Source organism: Colletotrichum scovillei, assembly GCF_011075155.1.
Source record: "Colletotrichum scovillei strain TJNH1 chromosome Unknown Contig00001, whole genome shotgun sequence".
In the NCBI taxonomy this organism is placed as follows: Eukaryota; Fungi; Ascomycota; class Sordariomycetes; order Glomerellales; family Glomerellaceae; genus Colletotrichum; species Colletotrichum scovillei.
In genome coordinates, this window is record NW_023336259.1 from 3022752 (window position 1) to 3040231 (window position 17480).

The following is a 17480-nucleotide window of genomic DNA, read 5'->3' on the forward strand; positions in this document are numbered from 1 at the left end:
CCTTTTCCCACAGTTTCCCTCTGGGCCCCGACTGACCTCACCGGCGACGGGCCCCTGGTCCTCACACACTCACCTCACACTTCACCTTTTGTTCCTCACTCACTTCCCGGTTAACTCATAATGGAACTCGACAAGCCTCTCCTCATCTATTGCGCGCGCGCGTGTTTGTGTATGTGTGTGTGTGTGTGTGTGTGTGTCTGTATGAGTGAGTGTGAGTGTAGTAGGTAGTATACGAATGTTCGGCCGGTGTGTGTGTGTGCCCACAATCAATTCGACACTCAGACAGAGAGCGAGTTCATCCTCCTCCATTCCCTTCTCGGATACACACACTTCTTCGTGCCTACTTCATCGACCACTCACACCCTCACATCACATATGGGCAGTGTCTGCGATTGTGTTTTGCTAAACCATCCCTGAGCGCGCACTTCCCGCCCACGGCCGCACGTCTGCGCTCTGCTGCCCATTGGTGCTTTCCGGGTCCGAAAGATACAGAAGTACACTTGCTCTCTCTGTCTCTCTCTTACCCCGTACGGATCGGATACGCCTTGGCCCTTGACTGCTTTCTAGCATCCGTATGTAGGTGATAACCCTTACGGAGTACTCCAAGATGACAAGGCCTGTCGGCGCGGCAAGAGAGGATAAAAAAACATCATTTCGTCATTGTATCGCAAACCCCCCGGTCATCGGAGGCTGGCCGAAGGTTTCCATGGGCTGCTGGGCATGCGTTAGCAAATGCAGCGGTGCAGCAGTGCTGAGCCTCGAGCAGAATTGAGGCTTATGCCGTGTGGCCCTACTGGCTCAGCCTGGCCTGGCACTGGCACCAGCACTGGCACGCCTGGCTGGCTCTCCGTCTTCTTCTTCTTCTTCTTCTTCAACCTAAGCCTTTCGTAGAATGGGACGACATTGCGCGCGGATGGTGGTGGGTGTTCGGGTTGGGATTGAGGTCAACCCAGGTCAAACCAAACACGCATCATCATCACCCCAAACTCCAGCCTCCGAGGGATCTGGACATGTCTTTTTCCGCCCCTCAATTCTACGAATGCACACGGCGTACACAATACGGACTGAACGAGATAGGTATTGGAGATTAACTCACCTTTCTTGGTCTGGGCGTTCCATGGGCTGGCCACACACAGGCCATGCCGCCATGGACATGCCATGGGTGTGGCTATTCCGAGCATCAGCCGGACGGGACTGTTGCTTTTCAAAGTTCCTCGTTCGTCTTCGTAGATGCTGGTATTCAACAGGACTCGTCACCCGCCTTGCAAGGCCCCCCCGTTCCGAGCCGTCAGGTCAACGCAATATGTAAGCCCAGACGGGATTATCTCGTCTTTCTTCAACGAGCCCACCTCTTCATACGCATTTATGGATAAGGCGGACAGGACAGGGCCATGGTCCATGGCCCATGACCCATGGGAGGGTATAGCAGCGTTTATGGGCCATGGCAGGGCAAGGCAATCCGCAAGACCATACAAGGTCAAGTGCGGGAGGAGGAGTCGGAGTTTGATTTGGTTGTCAACTTCAACGGATCCGACAAGGCACCTGGGTACCTTTTCCTTTCCTGTAACCTTGGCTTTGCCTTGCCTTGCTTTGCCCGTTCCTTGCCGGCTTTGCCCTTCGTCACCTCACCCAGCCCAGCAGCAGCTAACCTTTTCCCAACTCTATGCTTGCCTTACTTACCTTTGGCCCCGTTTACCTTTCCCTACCTGCGGTACGGATAAGCAACCCCACCGGGAACCCGTTCGCTGAGATCGAGAGTCGGACTCGAGCCAGCAAGAGCCACAATCACGGGGCAGGAGGTTGCCCACCCACATCGACTGCTACTGCTTGAGGATCTCCCCCTGCAGATATAGTATCCGTGAGAGAGAGAGAGCACTTCCTTCCCGTCACCCTGCCCCATCTCTCGCTCGCCCGCTCTCTCTCTCTCCCTCTCTCCAGTGTCCAGACGGACGCAACGAGGACCAGAGGAAAGACAAACCCAAAACCTAACCGAGCGAACGTTCTTTGGTTTTGGGGGAAGAATGCTGCCCAGCCTGGATACCGGCACAGCGGCGGAATCTGGCTCGCAGCAATTCCTCGCTCGATTTCCGCGGCGACTAGTTACACCTTCAAAGTAACTTGAAGAAGCTTATTGCCTCCGCGTCAAAACACGTAGTTTCTGACTATGAGGCACAGGCAGCAAAAAAAAAAAAAAAAAAGCACCCGTATCCCAGGCATGCGAATGTGGTGGCCCATCCATCACATTACATAAGGTAAAGAGGTATCTCGCAGTTCTCACATCTGTTGTTCTCCTAGATTCACCTCACACAAGGTCGTCCCCCACGCCTCCCCTGGTTTCACGTCACGCCCCCCTCTGACCACCATCCACCCCTTCCAGCCTCCACACCCCCTCCTTCTTCATACCCCCTGCCCCGTCGAGGCCGATGGGTAACTGGCAGTCAAGAGGTACATGTCTACATCGCTGCAGTCGAGTGAATCTGTGTAACTCCCACCCCCCCGGTCCCGTCCTGCTCGCTGCCTTGCCTCGTCCGCTTCTTTCGTCCTCTTCTTCGCCTTCTCCCATGTTCCCTGCCACTGTCTTGTCCCTCTCCTCTGATCAGACCCCTGCCACTCCCCTCCATCCCCCAGCCCATCCTTGGGAGATCTGTAAGTTGTTCTCAAGTGAGTTAGTAATTTGCGCCATGTCTGTGCCCAACATCGACTGTCATGTGCCAAGTTACGTCTCTTCACCGATACTCTCGACCCTTCCTCTGTCTTCGAAGCACTTGGGGCCTGTTGTACCTACGGCTCCTTGGATACTTTCTACGCGGCGTGATCTCTCTGCTCTGCCATCCTTTCCATTCTTACCCTACACCTACGAATACACACCCCTACCTACCACCTCACTCACGGTACTGTCCCACGTCCTTGCCCTCGAGACTGGGCTGCTTTAGCCCGGATGCTTGCATCCCCATCGAACCCCTGCTCCAGACTTCCCTACCTTATGTACTGCTAGTTCTAGTGCCCTTCCTGGACCTAGGAGGTAGCGGTACGGTGTAGTACGTACCTTTTCCTCCTCTTGCTTGTCTTGTCTCTCTTCACCCTCAACCTTTACCAAAAGTCACTGGCCCTGTCTCCTTCTCTACCCCCTAGATCCATGCTCTTTCCGGTACGTACCTTCGTACTGATGTACTCGTCTCTCCTAGCTGCCCTGAAACTACTTTGCCGCCGGCATTCGAAGGGCCTGTTCTTGTGTCTGCTCCTGTCGTCAATAGATCTTATAACTCCAAGATGCGCTCCTCTCGATCCTCTTGATTTGATCCCTGCCTTGACAACTCGAACAACAAACAACTTCAACTCGTCGCCAGACCCGTCTCTCTCTTCCTACATTCAGTCTTCTGCCTCAGAGCATGGCCCATACTGCCGTTGCCAATACTCGATCCAGACCTGTCACCATTACCGTTGTTGCACACCACGACGAGAAGTACGCTGCCGACAACATGACACGATCAGCTTCCGCAGAGCCTACGAAGCCCACCAAGCGCAAGGGTACGCATCACCAGCACCCCTCATGAGATATCGACGACGACGGCGGCGGTTATGCGGTTCTACCCTTCTGCCGTCTTCGCCTCGATCATCCCCCACCTCCCTCCTTAGCTCCTATTCTACCACCATCGTCCCCTTCCACGTTCTCATGTACGAACAATATATTGACTTGGACGCCTTCCTCAACAGGCACCAGAAGCGTCTCAACCTTGACGCCCTCCCAGCTTGCGCGTAAGCGTGCCAATGACAGAGAAGCACAGCGCGCCATCAGAGCTAGAACGAAAGAGCACATTGAGCGTCTTGAGCGCGAGCTTGAGGAGCTCAAGAGCGAGCGCGGCCGCGATCAGAGCCAGACCGTCCAGGAGCTTTTGCGCAAGAACAAGGCACTTGAAGAGGAATTGTTCAAGCTCAGAGAGAGCATGGGCGTTCCCAACGGGCAGTCCTACCCAAACTCAGGTACGGCTGCTTCCATTGCCTCGTCTTCTGCGTGGCTGCCTCTGGTTCGTGCTGACTCGGCTCCAGTGTACGACGACAATCTGAGCTCTATTAGCGGCGCAGTCCCCAGTCCTCGATCCTCGCCATTCCCTTCAAACGGTGACTACAACGTCATGCAAGAACTCGGTCCCTCCTACGTGCCCATGCCGGATGCGTCAGAGTCATGGGGCCCAGGCATTCCCGTTTCCGTTCCTTCGACCGTTTCAAGCCCGTCATCGTCCGCCAACACCGATGAGTACGGCGCAGGCTACATCCCCACGAGCGTCCCCGCGCCGATGATGGATGCCCGAAGCATACCGGCAAAGATGAGTGAATATGACGATGTCGACTCTGGTAGGTTGTCTTCCCTGTGTCCGGTGGTTGGGTTGCAACGCAAATCTGAGACGCTAACCACTCAGCTTCTAGACGCTGGATACCCTCACAGCCACCACTCAATGCCTCATCAGTCGCAGGTTCCCATCTCTCATCATCATCAGCCGTATCTTCATCACCAGCAGTCGTGGAATTCGTATCCAACTCCGGTGTACTACCAACAACCGTCAGCTCATTGATTCGCCAGCCTGGCACCACCCTCTGGGAGATTCCGACCCTCATCGTCCCGCCAACTTGTCGAATCGACCAGTTGATTGTCGGCTTCATACAGGACTGTCGCCGACTGTCACAACTAAAGTCTCTCGACAACCTCCTCCGACCTGCTAGGGTCAATGTGAAGAATTTCCTCGAGTATCATCCGGCTTCGCCTACAACAGAACCTCCACGATGCCAGCTAGCCGACCTTGATCGAGCCGCTTCCACAACAGTCACGGGTCCCGGCGTCAAGCACCCCATGGCTGAGCTCATCACTGCTCTCGTCAACAAGGCAGGTGTCACCAACGTCATTGAACGCTTAGCAGTCTTCGCCGTCATCCAACGAGCCATCGCCTGGCTGGTGCACCCAACGCGTGAGGCATACCAGGCCATTGTGCCTGAACTCACGCCGAAGCCGTGCCAGACCAGAATTCCGCATCCTCAGTGGGTTGATCTCATTCTTTGGGCACCTCTGCGCACTGCCATTATCGAACGCCAGGAGTTGTACGCGAACGAAGAATTTCAAGGCGTATACTCGTCTAGCTTGAGACTGATCAATTGGCCATGCCGGCCAATTGACGCCTTGGTGGTCGACCCGCAGTCTGGAGAGATGTGGCTCAGCGACACGTTTACTGCCCACGCAATGCGCCTCGAAAACTGGCGCCTCAACGAGAACTTTGTTCGCCGTTACCCCGAACTTCGTGGCTGTGTTGCAGTCGAAGGTTCCTGAGACGGATACGATACTTGGCGCCAATTTCTTCACCTATTTACTTGTCCATACTTCGTAACTTGGGGCTATTAGTCTCCATTTTTCTTTCACGTCCTCCTTCCTCCTTTGTTATGAGAATGGAGTTTCATTCTAGCTGGAATGGGATGGGACCTCTCAAGGGGGAAACACATCAAACACACACACACGCACGCACACACTTTGCCTGATTGGGTCTGTTGTAGTAGATAAAAACAAAAACGGGTTGGCTTCGTTATGGCATTCGAATGCGGGCCAGGAGAGCATGGTGGCTGGGACTGCTTCTATTCTTTTCACTCACGACCTTTTTTCCTTCTTCTTTTTTACCCGCGATACCGGTGCATCAGAAACAGGGTGGAGGACTTCTGCGACCAACCCCAAATTACCACTGCTTTTTTGTTGTTGCTCAAACTGCCGAGAGACTTGGAGAAAGGAAGGCGCTTTACAGGATTTTTGGAGGTTTTCTTATTTCTTCGCCTTTTGTTTATCATCATTTTTGGGTACCAAACCATTGGGCGGTTTTAGACTTTCTTGGGGAAACGGGGGATGATACACACACATTCTGGGATGGGATTAAAAGAATGTGATTATGGACTTTTTGATGTTTAACCATAGTTATGCGGGCTGGAGAGGATAAACCCGATCTAGACCTTGCCAGAAACAAACCACAAAATTTGATGAACCGATTTTACACAAACACATGCTTCCTTCATACACACGCTTTGGAGAGAAAAAGTGTCCTATTGACTTGTGATCTTTTACTTCAAGGACTTGGTTGCAACATCATGTGCCCACGATGATTTCATGAGTTCAGTCGAGCGCGCGCGGGAGACGTGTGTGCAGGGGGGGAGGGGCATGAGATTCGACAGAGATGGGGTCGCTAGTAGATTTTGGGTAGTTTTGGGATGGAACTCTGTCGTCTAGAAAAGCAGATGATGACAACATAGGGACCGCCGATCATCAGCTCCCTCGAGTCGCGTTTTGCCCGTCACGCAACACTACGGGAGTATAGACTATAGCACACCCCCGGCTATCACAATGCCGCAACGAGATGCCGCAATGAGAAAAGGGACAGAGACTCCGACAAGAGACAGAGGGATACTTCGAACCGAGAGAGAGGGTCAACTTCGGTTGCGTGTTTGGGAGTCTGGACTAATCCGAGGAACCGAACCAAAATACCTAATAGTAATACCAAGTATACCAAGACCAAATCTTGGAAAGAACGGCAACAGTCGAAAACTCTATGTTGGCTACCCCTGCTCCTCGCCTGCGGGAGCGTTTTCTGCATGGCTGGACTGTGGACGAAAAGGGAGAGAGAGAGAGAGAGAGAGAGATGGGAGATGGGATAGATACTCAGACAAACCACCCACCCATCCATCCAGTGACCACCCCCATTACCCCATTACGCATCATGGCATGGTCATACTACGGAAACTCCGTCCTGCAGCTCCTTCACACAAGTGATGAGACTTGATCCAACCGAAGGGGGGGTCAAGGTCTATCTCTTTTTGGCTCGTTGAGATGGAGAGAGACAGTGAGAGAGGGTCTCCAATCTGCAAAGTCCAAGACTTTTTTTCTTTGCTCCTCGCTATGCAGTATGCAAATGAGCTGTCGACAGAAAGTGCCTTTTTTCCCTTTTTGTCTCCTCAGATGAGCATGGTCCAATCACGGAAAGCCGTCTTAACCGTTTTACACTTTCTCTGCTTCTGTATGTCTCTCTCTCACTTTGGTCATCAGGTTGGCTTCGTGCTGTCTGATAGGATGCGTTCCGTCTTCTCTGACCATACTGAGCCGAGCCGGGCCGGGCGCTGGCTGCTGCTGTGTTGTCTTTCACACTGCTGACATCACAAGGGCCCATGTTCCCATTGAACGGTTGACAGGGCTTAGCTAGGGGACCGGTAACGCACCACCAGAACCTTGACCAGGTCAGCTTTCTCGGCCGGAGACAAGATGGAGATCGAGACAGGACGACAAGGCAAAGAAAAGTCTATGTCCGGATCGCCGCGCCCATCAGACAAGAAAGAGCCCACATATACCATAGTAGATGGTGGTACCAACAAGTTCCAATTGGCAATAAGGGACAGAGGGGCAGGGAATCGTAGACGGTTAACATGGGGGGTCCCTCAGACAAGGGGAGGCGCCCTTGCCGCATGGATAGACGCACAAACCGCGCGAGTGCCCGCTCTGCCCGTCCTCCTTCTACAACGCCCTGCTGTAGTGGTGGTTTGTAAATGAAATTCAATCTATCGCTCGAACGCTTCCCACCTCATATTTCTGCCTTCAATCTCTCTGTTGCAAAGAGGCCAATCTCCCTCGTCTCCTGATGTGAGCAGAAAAAGATCCATAAGTCTTTTCTTGTAGTACAGAGTAAGGTAGAATCGAGTTGGGCGTATCCACCCGCACTCCTACACCGGTGAACTCTGTGTTCAATTTTCCTCGATCCGAGCGGAAACGAGCAAGGCCAAGCCTGAGTGGGCGCATCGAAAAACCTGGGAAGAGAAGGTCGCAGTATCGTCAACGTTGCTTGGACCCTCTCCCTCTTCTCTTCATCCGGTATGGTCAACAATTCGTGTCTACCGGGGTGACAAGCAACTCGTACAGTCCCATGCAACACCTTGAAAAGATGATGAGCAGAGACCCCCAATGTACCTGTGAAGAATGGCCAAAAAGAAAAAGAAAAAAAAAAAGAAAAGGAAACAGCAGAAAGCGGTCGACTTGACGGTCGGTCAATCATTGCAGCCTGTCATCCACAACTGCAATCAATACATGATTACTTAGTTCCACCGGGTTCCCGAAGTGAGCAGCCGGCCCTGGTCCTTGATCGCTGTTCGTGGCATGTATCAAAAATGACAGAAGCCCAGAGCCTCACAGCTCAACCGTCTCGTCGAGGAAGGGATCTTCTAAGCGCATGCTGCTATCTTAAGCGATGTGATAAATTAGCCGATGGGAGAGGGAAGCGACAGGAATCCCCCCGACTTGGCAAAACCATCACAATGGCCAACCAAACGCACACGCTGTTGATCTGAAAGGTGCGATGGGGACGGACGGGGGTGAAGGGTATCGGCCTGGTCGGCGGGTGTCTGCTACACTAGCAGCATTCTTATTCTAATTTGAGAGCAACATGGGACCGTCTAATGATCCAAGGACGGCAGCAGGCCGTGTGTACAATACCAGAGACCTGGAAAGCAGCGATATTGCGCCAGCCGTGTCGTGCCTCGTAGACGCCGATCTGGATATGAACCATCCCACTGACGCCCCATTGTCCTCCCTTGCCCCTCTCGACATGTCTTCCTTTCTCCATTCCCGGTGGGGGTGCAAGAAGATGAAAATGAGTGTGTTTTGGGCTCGGGTGTTGAGGGGAGGAATGGCATGGATATGCTGTGACGTGGAGTGGGTTCTCCTGCAAGATGTCACATCCACTTGGGAGTCTTGGACGAGTTAAGCCTCGCTCTCTCTCTCTTTCCTGTGCCGCATCCGGGCCCCTCCGTATCTCTGGGCATGCAGCATGCTCCAGTGCTCCATTTCGTTGAGTATGTTGCAACTTGTACAATGTGGGTTGTCCAAGGAGATGGTCGACACGATGCGGAGCCCTGGATAATCAATTCATTCAAGGTGGTACGGGCGACAAATTGACCGCCCTTCCTAGAATCGCTTCGGTCTGAGCCCTGTCAACAAATGCTCTACGCCTTACCTATCTTCCGAGAGGCTCATGTGTATGAGCCACAACCACTGCCACCATCTTTGTCTAGCCAGCAATGCATACGACGAACGCGCGTGCGCTCAGGGTCAGCCGCTAGAGCCAGACGCGCATGAATGTTCGCGGGCGACCAGCGGAGGTACGGAGTAATCAACATAGGCACGTCGGAGGAGGGGCGATGGTAGGTAGCGATTGTGGCGGGCCCATAGAGAGGGGAGCCAGACCCAAGTACCAGTTCGTCGGAGGTCTTGAGTCTTGGTTCTGGGTCTCGTAGTGTCCGCCATGCAGAGGTCCGGACTCCGAGAATCAAGACAAAATTGATCAAGTGAGATATTGGCGATGTCTGCGGACTGCAGTCTGCCTCCACGACTTGTCCTGCCTTGGAACGATCGTGTTGCCGTCGCCGTCTTGGCCGATCTTGTCTCACAGCGGGCGCTGACAGATGCAGAATAGCGTCACTTGTAAAGTCGAGATCGGGTGTTCAAGAGGTCTTACAAGTACATTTCAACTCAACTGGGCCTCGTCAACGGGCTAGGCGCATACCACGAACGCTCCAGTAGCCTTCGCTTCGCGCAAGCCGACATGATATTATGGGTCGACGTGTAATACATCTGCCCCCTCTCTCTATCGCGTATGCAAGTTGCTGTCTCCGCAAGTGTCGAGATGCATCAGGCGATCGAAAACCTGACGACAGGAAGTGCTTTAGAGTTTGGCGCCTTCCAAGGCAAACTCCTGAGAATACGTAAGTGATGTAGACCACCGCGCTAGCGATAGATTAAAAGGCAGTGAACTATCAGCGATCAGAGGAGTCGCGGAGTCGCGGAGTCACTGTGACTGAGTGGCAGGGGATGGGCTGGGAGAGATGGGATACGTACCCAGTCCCAACCAGGGGACATCGTCCTGAATCGAGGCTTGGCTTGCGGGTTTCGTCCGCTCTGCAGGGTGGTGTCTGACATTTCGTCGACGACAAACTCCAAGTTAGGCTGCTCTCAGAAATGGCAAGAAACCAAGTTCTGGGTAAACACTTTGGCGCCAAGCAACTTTGGATGAAAGGCAGTGCGAACGTGTGTATCCGTACCCTACGTATCCGCAAGCAGACAGTATTGACGCGTGCAACGGCACTCCGTCAAGGGCAGTGATGACCCGGCCGGGCCAGGGCCGACAGTACTAGGCTGGCTATGTTCGAACCGGGGATGCACCGATACATCAGAGTTCAACGGCATCAGAACGCCCCGTGGGCTCGGGACGAGTGGGCGGCACTGATGCGGGCGGACCATTCGCCCGCTTGCCAGGTGCTGTGTACATACAAGCAGGACTAGGGTTAATTGGCCGTCTCGTTTGGTCTTTCATTTGACAGCTGGTTGACCTGGGTTATTCTTCTCCTCATCCCGTTCCAGGGCCCCTGAAGGTGACGGGGAAGAGGATATGAGGATATTGCCGGAGGGCTGGTGCGTCGCCCACTCCGTCCCGCAACAGGATATGGATGAGAATGCGACGCTGAAAACCGGGGGAAAGGTTGAGCTGACCCGTCAATACTTGTCCAAGGTTGTCATGGGTCTTGCAATGAACCCTTTTGGTGATGGTCGATGCGGCAGGGTGGATTATGGAGTTTCTGTATCTGTATCCGTATTCGTAGTGTATGTAGGCCAGAACGGGGACTAAAGCAAGGTATCCGTAACGGTCAGGTAGGCTGGAAATTCGCAAGGCACATTATGTGAGGTGGGTGAAGAAGTAAAGGCGGCCGCACATCTCCAGGTAAGCTTTTCCACTTTGGACAGAAGCTCTGGTGGTCTTTGAATCCCCCCCTGCCTTAGAACCTGCAACCCCCCGACTTGAGGTGAATTCTCGCGGAAACATCTGCCTTAGCTGAGCTTCGACATGAGGTAGTAGCAGTCATCTTTTTGGTCAAGATTTTGACCCTTTGAGGCGTAGCGCTTTCCAGCTATGAACCTGGGGAGAGATGAGCGCCCGAGCGTTAATCAGGGCCATGGGCAGCCGCGTTACATAGATAGCGAGGGCATCAGAGTTGATGCTATCGTGTCTGCGCCTTACGCCTGTGCCTTCTGGTGTGCTGTGCTCTGCACCTTGGTGGACGATATCTGGGTCGAGGGTCGTTAGGTGGGAGGTGACGCGAGGTTAAACCAGCGAGGAATTCATCCAATCCAATCGAGTCCCAGTGCAGCGTTCTTGCTACCCCGCCGGCCAGGGCTGGGGTTCGAGCTGGAGCTGGTGCTGGTGGGAGACACAGCTGTGAGCTGGGAGCTGGGTCGTGAGGGGTTTCCACTAGCCAGCAACTGTGCCCGCTCTCGAGTGTTGCCAGGTCCAGGACTAGGGTTTCAAGAGTCTTGGACGGGGGTTGAAGCACCACCGGAGCCTTTCAGCATCCGGCGTTTTGGCGATGATGTAAAAATCGCCGGATTTTACTGCCCCGAAAAGCAGGGAGCCGAATCCTGGACCGGAAAGTGCCGAGCAACTACCAGTGGTCGAGGATCAGTGTTCCACACACACCACTCAGCTTTGGGGGGGCCCTGGGGGATTGGGTTGAGGGTTCCTCTGTCCTGGTTCTGGTTCTGATTCTGGTTCTGGTTCGGGTCGGTCTGGGTCTGGCTCATTGTCTGCCCACTCGACCTAGACGTAAAACCTAACTTACCGGCCGGTTAACTCTCCTTACCCGTACCTTACCGTGCCAAGCACCATCTTTCCGCTTCTGGTATAAAATGGCCTTGACGAGGTTTTTGGAATTGGCATTGAGTTTACCAGGGGCCTCGAGCGGACAGCAGGGTTTCGTGCGCTCTCGCAGGCATCTGTAACGGATTTCGATCCCCCTTGAATGAGGGTAGCGGCCTTGTAAGGCAGAGTACTCTGCAGAGGGCTCCCATTCGGACGCTAAGCTGCTGTGTATAGCATCTCCAAGACGCCTTGCCCTGGTTCATCGTCGGTCAAGTGCGAAGTTAAGCCGGGCTGGATCGGAGAGGATTGGAGCGGGGGTAATGAAAGATGCTTGCTTGCTGAAGCTGGAAGAGGGCAGTTCAAGGCTGACGGAGTGGGCGAGGATTCGAGGAAGAGGAGAAGAAGAAGCACGGACTGTAGGCTGTCCCTTGATGCGCCTTATCCGTCTGCTCGATCCTGGTGTTGTGTGTTGGGCTGTGTGAAGCACGGATATGTCCTCCGTGTGGTGCCATGGTGCACCTTTCTTAGGATCGAGGGAGTCGAGTGAAGTGAAGCGGAAAGGCGGAGAATTGCTGCTCACCCTCGCCCTTGCACTCAATTCTATGCATATCGACGGCGAAGAGCAAGATGGAAGATGGCGTATGGATGGTGTATCAAGATGGTATGAAACCAACATTTCTCGAACCTAAGATGCAGTTGAAAGACGCCAGTCATAATGCCGTACGGAGGAGGTAGGTATCCGTACCTACTAAGATATTCTGCGCTCCGTACGTGCCTAGTAGTGTAGATGATTTGTGGCGCAGAAATACTTTGACCAAAGTACCTTTCGCTAGGTACCTACGTTGGAAACTTAGCAGAACGCAAGGAAGGCTGTAGCGTGACGGCGGGCTGTTTAGACGCTGCAGGAGCGGTGCAGGACCGATGCAGGAGATTTGTTCTAGCGCCGAAGATGGAATTTTCCAAGAGGTGAGGCGATCCCTCCCGTCCGGTGTTGGTGCTGCCATAGGTGGCAGGCGGGAATGGCAGTGTGTCGGGAGGATGAGGGGGTAAGACCGTACGATTCCGGGCAAGACAGGGTACGTACTCCGTAAGATGTCCTCGCTCCCACATTTTCCTAACACCTGATATCCAAGGCACTCAATAGCATTCAACCTCGACCCCAGGTGAGGCCGGCGCGTGCGTGCACCTCAGTTGCCTTAGGTAAGGATAACCACGGAGCTCAAGTCCGACCCCCCGTGCCCCCCCGATGACGGGCGGCAAGCACTGGCAGTGGCAGGGTGCTTTGACACTTTCCCGCTCGCACCCACTCAGAGACCGAGGGGGACCGCAGAGACCGAGCCTCGAGGGGAGTGGGGGGTCCAGCCAATTCCCGGCGCTGTATCCCATTTCCAGTACGATTGCCCCGAAGAGCCCCAGCCAACCCCGAACATATCTTTAATAACAACCTGGTCGACGCTCTTCTCTTTGATCGATTGCTGGGAGCACATCACTGGCTCCTTTGACGGTAGTCCAAAACAAAAGAATGACAAGCTCAGGGGATGGACAAAACAAAGATAAGCTACCTACCTACCTTACCTTACCTATCCGCACCACCCAATGTAAGTATGTATCCGTACCTCCTCCGTACGTCCACCTTCAGGGAGGGAAAAGGCCCGGCACCTTGCTGGGCCCTCTGCAAATCCCGCCTTCCGTCATCCACACGGATACCTTTCCTCTGGTTCCATCCGCCCACACCTGCTCAACTTCTCCCCTTCCTTGACCGCTCCGATGCCGACCCGGGCCAACATGCCTGTTCCCGGCTTTCACTTCTTCAATGGAAGCCATGAACCCGTCATCCATAGATCAACCTTCAATTGTCAGTGGTCTACGGTATGGCCTAGGCACGGTCCAAAAGAGTCCTACACGGGACATTATCAAGACGCCATGTTACATGCTATCTGGATGACCAGCCTCACAATTGGTTGCATGGAGACGAAACGAACCAAGCTATTTGATATCCACCCGATGTAGTCCAGGAATTGGAGAGTATTCGGTTTGGCGTTACGGATACTTGGCAAACGTAACAAAAGCAAAAAGGACTGTCAAAAACGAAGCCGTCTAAACAAGCAGTGGTGGGGCTTGGGGGGATTCTGCAACGTGCAACGTCCAACCTCCTCCCACATACACAGTCCACCTTCAAATTCATGTTCAATGGGATGCTCCGGGCCCGTGTCATTGGTTCTCACTTTGCTACCGGTTCAGTCTTGCCTCGTCCAACCCGAGCTTATTAGACTCGGAATGTGGCTTCAAGTCTCATTTCTCATACTTCTCAGAGAACAGCAGAGTTAGCGGTCTCGCCTGAACTATCCATACAGAGTCTCGGTCAGGCCGTCGTCCAACGATAGGGTTCATTCAAGTTTTTGTTTGGTAGATGAGTTTAGTTTGTGGCAAGACAACACGAAGTGGAGGGCGGGCTTCTTTGGAAGCTTCGAAAGCCCTTGATGGAAGCTTGTCAAAGTTGAGGCTGGAGCGTGTTTGACAAAGGGTGTCAGACCATGGCAATCACATGATATGCAGGTTGCTGACAGGAAGGGTGGGCTGAAATGAGAGCTCACTCGTTCGTCGCTTGGGACAGGATGGCTTCACAACCATGGACGGAAAGGGTCCGAGTCACGACATAAGTCGATGAAGGACAAGGACAGACCATTCCAGGTGACTTGAGTTTATGGTTTCTCATGCTTTTTGGTCTAGATATGTATGGTTAGTTTACGTATGGGTGACGGCCAGTCTGGTGCGATTTTTGCATGTCAATGTTTGGATACCTCAGGTTTGGGAGATGAAAATTGAAGGGTCGACGGCGACTGGCTAGGTTGATTCAAAGTGATGTTCCCTGTCCTTGTAGGTCGTTGGCTCGGCGTGTCAACGAGCCGTTGTCATCCAAACACTCTGCACACTCGGAAACGACCCATTTTGGGCATAGTTTGAAAAGCTGGGAGACACGTGTGACTTCGGGATGCCGAAAGGAAGAGTAGAGTAGAGGGGAGTGAAGAGGGGCCGAAAAGATCGCCATGAGCTACGCAATACTAAGGTGACGTCCGCATGCATAGATAGTCAACGCGGAGCTTCAAGCTGAGCTTCCGGTATGTACATGCTTCATGTAGACATACTTGGGTATGGCGAAGTACATTGGATGTGATGAATTTCTTCCAGAGATTATAGTATTTTTTGGGCATGTTGAGGGCGAGAGTGAATGCAATAGTGGGCAAAACTACGCTCGAGGTGCCCGGGTATTTTTTTTTTCTTAACCTTCTTAAAACAAGGCAGAAAGAAGTTGCCTTACACAAGAGACACCAGTCGAAGCTTTTGTTGCCAGTGGGATGATACTCACTGACAACAATGTATGGTATGCCTGTCGGAGGCCAATTCATCGCTGTTTCCCTCTCTCGTTGTCCCTCTCTTGTCCTTGTCTCTTCTCTGCCTTTCTCCTTTTCTGTGCTTCCTTCCATTTCCCCTTACCCCGTATTAACGCACGGAATCACGGATCACGGATCACAGACTTTGGGGAGAAATGGAAGGATACCTTGGAGTATGAGAAGGTGGGAGCATGAACGGGCGCATTGGGCTCAATCCAATCGCCAGGCGCGCATGGCCAAAACGGGGGGGTACGATGTTGTGTAGGCAGTGGGAGGGAAGGAGGAGGGGGGATTACAGTCTGCTGCAGATGGGAACGCGGAGGGGGGAGGGGCACACGAGCGGGCAAACCGACAGGGGTCCAAGGAAAGACACTGGAAAGTGGAAACCCCATCTTGTGGGTATCCTGCCGTTTTCTGGGAGAGCTTCGAAAAGGGAAAGAAGAGGGATCTCCCCTGTCCCGAAGTCCCTGCACGGTCGATCACCACATGCTGACAGGGATCAGGCAAGGCAGGGTCTTGGCTGACGGTTTCTATCAGCACGCTCAGTCGACACGCCAGTCCTCATTGGGCTGCATTGAGCTGATGGGTGTGATTTTAGCGACACTTGTGAGACTAAGTATCTTTTTTCGAGGAGTACAAACGTCCGGACAAGTACTCTGCAGCTCGAGGGTACTTCAGTCGAAAGTGGGGTCGTCGAGAGCTGATTGCTGGTGCCAGGCGAAAGCCGGAGTGACCCACCCAACCGCGCTCTAGGTATGATCCATGGCAATGAGGTAAGGTACACCTCTCTCTCTCTTTCTCACTTCACGCTAAGGAAAAGAGGAGGGTTGAGATTGAGGATTTGAGGGTTTGATGGACTTTGCCTTTTCACGAGACACGCTCAGTGCTGGCAACCTAAACATCCAGTCAGCCCTCTCACCCGTGCAAGCAATACAATAAAATAAAAACAGAAATGCACAATGCGCCTGCAGACACTCATGCAGCCATGGATTCGTCGAACATTTTACGAAATGCCGTGGCCAGGCCTGGACTGTCTATCCAAGCTGAACGACTGATTGATTGACTTCTTGACTGACTTCACCCCGCAGCGCAGGGCAGCGCAGCACCACATCGTAGACGAGCGAGTGGCCAATGTACTGTCTAGATACTCAACCACGGTATAATCTACAGCCTGTAACTGTGTGTACTTGCGGGCAATGATATTGCTGATGCAAATGCAAGTGCATTCCGTCTTGATTGGGCTTCCTTGGCATGGCATGGCATGGCATACAAAGTGGACTGCGCCATTACTCACTCTCATTGGAGAGCCTCTTTCTGAAATAGCAGATATGGAGTGCAGGGAAGTGGCATCAAACCCAACTTTCAACTTATCTACGGATACCTGTACTGCAGAGGTCCTTGACTTTTAAGGTATAGCTTGCTGCTCATGTGTACAAAGTAGTGCGTTTTCGTAATCTGGAACCGTGCCCATTGCTGTTGCTGGTGTTCGATACGTTTTCGACGCTTTACCCCGGTCTCAAACACATCCAGAGTGAGGTATTTTTTTCGTTGCGCCTTTTCAAGTCTATCAGACAGCGATGCGACGCGAGGACCTCTTTGGCACGCCCTCTTTTTGCTTGAAAATACCGCCATCTCGCCTCAAGCTTCGACACGCAGCATACTTCTTCAACATCGGTTCGTCAAACTGACCCCGGTACGAGGCACCACTCTTTCAAAGTAGCTCATCTCTCATTACCAAACATGAGATTCCCAGAAAAGTAAATGCCCACCATCTCACCTCCCACCGTCGTGCAGGTGGGGAGAAGAATCTCCCGTATCCATCCCATATGCCCTTGTCGCAATATGGATACCTTCTTTGCAATTTGTCTGTGTGTCAAAGAGGAGAAGGAAGCCATGCCACCATCTCATTCTCGCAAAGCAAGCAAACAAACTGGGGGTCCTGGGTGTACGTATGCAACACATGTTACCTGCCCAGCCATGGTCATTCACAGGATCGCTCCTGCTAATATGCTGCTCATCTCATCGCCGTGATCCAGACCAGGGAGGAGGTAATTTGTAGACACACCGCAGAGACGCACATTGGTACTTGCTTCTCTTCCATGAATACTGGAGGCTTCCACTCTCTATCCATAATACTACTATGGATACTTGGCAAGCATGGGAAGGTCCAACTCTAGCCCACATGTTCCGCTTGAACCCGGCTCTCCCCAGTTTCCCATCTGAACGGAGCTGGGAAGAGGCCGGCTCCAGCTTCCCCTTGCTCTCTTCTTCTCTGTCTGCCCGGTCACCTTCCGGTCGCCAATCTGCAGTGTCTTTCAAACTAACGCAACGCCGTATCCTCAATGGTCAGATTTGGTATTCACTTCGCACTCTCAAAGGTGCTCTTTAC

At 53.0% G+C, this 17480-nt stretch overlaps 1 protein-coding gene across 1 annotated transcript; it reads left to right on the forward strand.

Annotated features, from left to right (window-relative positions):
• The first annotated feature begins 3123 nt into the window (after positions 1-3123).
• On the forward strand, positions 3124-6017 carry HER10_EVM0000619 (uncharacterized protein). Its single transcript, XM_035482837.1, has 3 exons — positions 3124-3528; positions 3715-4353; positions 4426-6017. Exons 1-3 carry the CDS (start codon positions 3390-3392, stop codon positions 4569-4571), a joined length of 924 nt encoding a protein of 307 aa, XP_035337918.1. The 5' UTR covers positions 3124-3389; the 3' UTR covers positions 4572-6017.
• The last annotated feature ends 11463 nt before the right edge of the window (positions 6018-17480 follow it).

Bases quoted from the DNA above. Each gene is read 5' to 3' on its own strand.
- HER10_EVM0000619 (XM_035482837.1), top strand. From the start codon at position 3,390: ATGGCCCATACTGCCGTTGCCAATACTCGATCCAGACCTGTCACCATT. The intron at 3,529-3,714 runs GTACGCATCACC...CTTCCTCAACAG, and splicing joins GAAGCCCACCAAGCGCAAGG to GCACCAGAAGCGTCTCAACC. The intron at 4,354-4,425 runs GTAGGTTGTCTT...CTCAGCTTCTAG, and splicing joins ATATGACGATGTCGACTCTG to ACGCTGGATACCCTCACAGC.